At 54.7% G+C, this 6,000-nt stretch overlaps 1 protein-coding gene across 1 annotated transcript in view; it reads right to left on the reverse strand.

Moving 5' to 3' along the window:
- HS6ST2 (heparan sulfate 6-O-sulfotransferase 2) overlaps positions 1 to 5,465 on the reverse strand; it is a 124,038-nt gene extending 118,573 nt beyond the window's left edge. Inside the window, exon 1 of the mRNA XM_084213031.1 lies at positions 4,838 to 5,465. Coding sequence (XP_084069157.1) covers positions 4,838 to 5,349 — 512 coding nt within the window. The 5' untranslated portion in view covers positions 5,350 to 5,465. The remainder of the gene's footprint in view (positions 1 to 4,837) is intronic.
- Between the last annotated feature and the right edge of the window lie 535 nt (positions 5,466 to 6,000).

Genomic DNA, 6,000 nt, shown 5'->3' on the forward strand with positions numbered 1-6,000 from the left:
GGTGAGTTTCAGTGATGTGTATTTCAAGGGCAGGCAGGCAGGCACCCTCTTGGTGCTCTGGCCAGAGCCCAAGTTACAGCAGACACCCCATCTGCTCACTCACAGCCTCCAGCTCAGCTGGGCTGGTCCCCTCTCTCCCCAGGCAGCCCCCCAGGCTTCACCCCAGCACTGGGGGACTCTGTCCTGGAGAATGGTGTCTGTCCACCAGCTCCAGAGGTTTTAAACTGTCCTCCTCCTGGTGCAGCCTGCCTTATCCACCCAAAGTCTTGGGGCACCATGGGACCCTAAAGCACCTCTTCAGCCTACAAGGGGTTTAGTGCTGATTTATGGGGTTTAACTATTCCCCAGCTTCCACCACTACAGGGAAACACTGAGTTCATCCACTTGCACAGCTATGTAACACCTCTGCAGGAGGGAGAGGCACACTCAAAGGCTGCTAAGAACCAAACCCTACAAATGAATTTTCTCTCCCTGGCAGTGCTTTGGTGATGGTTTTCTCCCTCCACACCAAAGCAGCTCACTGGGAAACTGTTACCAAGACCTTTGTAGCTACCTACACACTGCACCATAACAAAAAACTCACTGTGGGAAAACTAAAAACTAAACTAACCCCACCTCAGTTAGAGCCAGCAGTGCAGAACTCAGAGTAGATGACTCCACATTTTCAAGAGCATGTGGATTAATCTGTTCAGCCAACAGAGACACACACTGCACTTCCAGTTTGCTAGGAAATGTTTCAACCTTTTTTTTTTCTCAGATTTTTGTAAGACTCAACTCGGAAGGGTTGCAGTAACACGCAGGGACAAGATAAGAACACCCATGCATTGCCAGCAGCCTCTGCCCCACATCACAGCAGCCTGGTGCCAACATCAGGCCTCCCAAAAGCCAGCAGGCACCAACCTGGTCCAACAGGCTCGTACCAGCAGCACGAAGTTTCTTCTAATCTCAGACTTTCTGGCACCAGAGGCAGTTCTACAAGCTCCTTCTCCTTTCAACAGGGAACATCTCCTTCCTTTAATGCTCCCCAGGAGGAACATCACATACAGCCTGACCTTCAACCACATCTCTCACCCAACGAGGGGACAAAGCCATGACACCACTTAGGAATGCTGGTACCTGTATTTGCTCCTATGTCTCATTACAGTTTCCTGTCTAACCTCCAGGCCTTTTGTTTCTTGCAATGGTGCCACTGGATTTACTGCTATAGACAACTTCAGTAGACACTTCCCATAATAATTAGCCAGAGCTAAGAGAAATCTCAGTTCTGTGATGCACAGTAACTTTGGATGCTGCCTCCGTTCAGTGTGCCAAAAGCTTTGAGGCTTCCACAATCAATCAAGTGACCCAAGTCAGTCACTCATGACTAGGAAAAAGCACATTTCTCCTTTCTCACCACTGGTGCCAAGAAACTGAGACAATCCCCTCCTTTCTGCCACCACCATCAGCCCATTCCACACCTCCCAAGTAGCAGATCCAGAGCACTAAAAGCATCAATTTTGCCTACACCTTCCCCCTTCCCTCTTCTGTGATTTCTGGATGCTGCAGTGGTGAGCAGGGCTGATGGAGACAAAATTGGAGACAAATAGGAACAGGACATACAGAACGTGTACCCCAATGGGATCCAAGGAGAGAAACCCAAAAATCCCTCCCTCCACACCAGAAAACCATGTTCCTCCAGGGGAAGAAAGAACCAAAGAAGATCTATTTACCTGCCTGATGCTTATTAAGGAGCACAAGCCACCATTACAAAGAAAAGGAAGTTTTGGGAACCTATATGCTCACAGACAGGAAAGGACCATGGTGCTAAATCCAGCTCAAGATTGTGTTAAAGCACAATAGCCATCCTGAGTACTTCTACTGCTCCACTGAAGGAATCTGTGCTCCAAACCTGCAATTCCCTGAGAAAACAGAGGCAGACTACCAACAGAATTAAGAGCAGATACTGCAGGACGACTGCTGCAGGCAGCAAGGTTCTTCATGTGTACACCCTCCAGGCTGATCCCATCACATCCTACCACAGAGATGCTCTTTACCTGGTGATGAGCATTACATGGTCCAGGACAGAGCTTCCTCCAGACTAACAAAGACTCAACTTTTAAAGAAAACAAAAGGCCCCTAGAGACCAGCCCAGGTAACCAGCAATCTGACAAGTCGACTCGCCACACCTGAAAAGACAAACACCTCTGCAAAGTAATCTCACAAAGGTGCAAGCTAAAAGGTTTGATGGAAGATTTGGGTATTTCCAGACAAGGCTACACAGCCCCAGGATGGTAACTATAGACTGCTTGATGCAGCTGCCAAGGAGTTCAAATCACTCTTACAACAGGTCTCACTTTTCAATCACCTCAACTATAAATGCCTTTTCTATACATTCCTACCCTTATCAAGCCAAGGTTCACTTGAGAAAATTCTTCTCTGCTCCTGATAGAATTCTTCTCCCTGCCCTCACAACGCTCACCAAATGGTCCTAGCACTCCTCCAAGCTGCTTCCCTTCTCTCAGGATTTGCACACCAGGGCTGTGACTTCCTTTCCCTTCCCACTTGCACACATGACCCAGGATGGTCAGGCCTCCCTCTAAAAACCTCAGTTCAGGAATAGCCAGGCTGACCCCACTTGGAGCCAGCACGGCTCCCCAGCTTGGACAGCCCCATCCCACACCTACTGCTGCTCTGAAAGCAGCTTTATCTGCCCAGAAAGGGCTTAGACTTCCTGTCTGTTACTGGCAGTAGGTAGAGCTGCTAATTAACCAGTTGTCAGCTGAACCGCTGCTAAATCGAGAGCACAAACTAAAATTAAAGACGAGGCATTAAAATGGGCAGAAAGACTTGAAAGGACTATTGTTCATTTAAGAACTTCTCTTCCTGTATTTTTTAAACATTTAGAAATTGCAGGCCAAATAATTGCTTGTCAAGACATTTTTTTTGGAGAATAACTGTAGCTATTCAGCAAGCTGTGTAATTAGGTTATTAAAAGTATAATATCATTTGGAAGGCTTTGAGAGAGTAGACCTCTACCTAACACAAAATCATCAAAGCTTCATTTTCCTCCCTCTCTCCTGGCTTCAATCCCAAATCACAAGTCCTAGCAACCTCCCAGAAGTCAGCTGTGACAGCAGACATTGTTTATAGGATGAGGAACCATCACTCTGAACTCCCGAGCAGGCACATGCACTGCTTCCATTCCAACTCAGGAAAGCATGTCTGGTATCCAACAAAGGAAAAATAATACAAAGCCAAAAGCTGCAGACAAAATCCCAGCTCTCTGAGCCTGATGTTCCCTTCCCCCTCAGGTGGTGAGTTCAGGACAAGGAACCTCTCCTCTTTCTGGAGGACACAGCTAAGACCAAGCACAGACAGACTTGTCTCTAGGAAAGGAAGGAAATCCCTGACCCACAGGTACAGCATTGCAGGCCAGGCCCATCTCTGCAGAAAGAGGAACACATATCACTGGAGGTGGTACAGCAAAACAGAGCACATGTTATGTGATTTACATTTCTGCTGACAAACAACATGTTTATAGGACAGGAAAAATAAACTACGTAGCTGCAAGGCTCAGCAGCCTGAAACCAGGAAGCTAATAGACCCAGAGGGCAAGGAACTGGTCCTGGCGTTAGCAAATGGGATGTCACAAAAATTAGACAATTAAAATTTAAAGCAGTAGGGAAGACAAAAGAGCAGGAATCACAATAGCCAAGTCTGATGAAGAGCTGCTCCTTGGGTACAGGACTATAATGATGCTAAGCATTTTTCTACTAGATGGCAGTGTAGTGTCACACTATATAAAAGGAATTCTAGAAAGAAATTGCTTTGTATTACAAGTGAATCTGTGCTTAGACTTGACTTCAGATAGCATGATATATAACAGCAGCCTCTTTGTAAAGGGACCTGCCGTTAGTCTCACAGTGCAATAGGAGTGATACTCTAGTTTCTAATTTCCCACAAAAGAGGGGGAAATGACACTGAAATCCTGAGCAGCTCTGCTGCACGGTACAGCCACAGACAAGCTCCTGAGTCTGTTACAGCCGAAGGTGGGCTCTGATCAAATAGCTCCCGGAGAGGAGGAAGCAGGTCCTCACTGCTTGGGAGGAAAAGCCCCTGGACTTCTGAAAGGCAGGGGCAACTTTTAGGCAACATCCTTGCTATGGTCAGGGGAGGTTGACAACTTCGAGGGAAGATCCAGGGATAAAAAGAGAGCAGTGCCACTAAAATCCAAAATGCAAGCACAAAATGATCAAGGTTAGGGCTGAAGAGCAGTGCAAATATTTGCAGGTAACTCAGCCATAACAGTAACCTTTACTTTGCATGGCCACCATCCTGAAGCCAAACTTCAGGTACCAAGAAGATTCAGTGGCTCACCAACACTCCCAAAACCAACATTAATTCTTGGTGCACAGTGGAGCTGCAGGAGCTCTGTACAGCCAAAGATGGAAAAGCTCTGGGGGAAGCTCGCAGGCAGCCGAAGCACCCTCCCTCCTGCGAGAGCCGCTCGGGGGTCCCCAAGCTGTGGGGCTGCCCGGCCTGTTCCTGTGTCACCGCGCTCATCACCCCGGCCTCCCCCCACCAGCGGTCACGACCGCGACAGCCGGCGGGACATCACGCCCATCACCTGCCTCCCGGCGGAGCGGGGCAGGTTCGCCCGCTCTGCAGAGCTCGGGGCACGCTGCGCCCACCGCGGCGGCCCGGGAGTGCCAGCCGCTCCGTGCCGGGATGCCGGGCTCACACCGCGCTCCCCCTCCCTCCTCCTGCCGCCGCCGCAGCATCCCCGGCACGGCTGCGCCCCGCGGGCCATCGTCCGTCCCGCCGCCGCCGCAGAGAGTCCCCCGGGGCACGGCCTCACCTGGAGGGCCGCAGCCGCACCTCCTTCTTGCTGTCCACCACGGAGGGCACGCAGTTGGTGAGCTCGGTCCAGTCGGCGTGCAGCCCGCAGCTCCAGCCGGTGGAGAAGCGGGAGAAGAGCCAGGTCTCCCGCTTGCCGGGCCGGTGGCAGGTGCACTTCTTCTGCCCGGCGCGGCACTCGCAGGGCTGCTCCAGCTGGATGTTGCGGACCAGGTGCCGCCCGAAGGTGGTGCCGCCCGTCTTCTGGATGTGCAGGAACACGATCAGGTCGTCCCCCTTGATGTTGAAGTCCACCCGCCGCAGCAAGTCGTCGGCGGAGAAATTGAAACGGGGAACGAAACGCGCCGGCGTCTCGTCCTCCGCCCGGTACGGGTCGGCGGCGGCGGCGGGGCTGAGAGCGCGGAGCCGCAGCAGCTGGCACTCGGTGCCCGGGCAGACGTACTGCAGCACGATCACGGCGAAGAGGAAGAGCATCACCAGCGCCAGCAGCACCTTGTGGGACCGGTCCTCCATCGTCGCCGGGAGCGCCGCGCATCGCCGCCGCCGCCCCGCTCAGAGCCTCCGCAGCCGCCGCCGCCTCCGCCGCGGCGGGACCCGCGCCGCCGCCATCGCCCGCCGCTGCCCACGGCCCTTCCCGGCAGCCCCCGCGCCCGGCCCCGCCGCTCCTCCGCCCGCCCCGCCGCGGCCGCGCCCCCTCCCGGCCCCGGGCCCGCCCCTGCCGGGACCGCCCCGCGCGGCCGCTCCGGTACAGCACCGGAGCGGGACAGCACCGCTACCGCCTCCTCCCCGCCTCGCCGGGACCGCCCCGAGCTGCCCCTCCGCTCCGGCACCGGCACCGGAGCGGGACGGCACCGGCACCGCCCCCTCCTCCCCCGCCGAGACCGCCCCCCGCGGCCGCTCCGGCACTGGCACCGGAGCGGGACAGCACCGCTGCCGCCTCCTCCCCGCCTCGCCGGGACCGCCCCCGCGGCCGCTCCGCTCCGCGCCGGCACCGGGACGGCACCGGCACCGGCACCGCCCCGCCCCTCCGGGCCGCTCCGCTCCGAGAATGGGACGGGGGATGGAACCGGCACCGGGATTGGGTCTTCACCGGCAGCGGCACCAGGACTGGGATTATACCGGCACCGCGCTCCACCCTCGGACCGGGACCGGGACTGGCGGCAG

Source organism: Fringilla coelebs, assembly GCF_963513975.1.
Source record: "Fringilla coelebs genome assembly, chromosome: 11".
In the NCBI taxonomy this organism is placed as follows: Eukaryota; Metazoa; Chordata; class Aves; order Passeriformes; family Fringillidae; genus Fringilla; species Fringilla coelebs.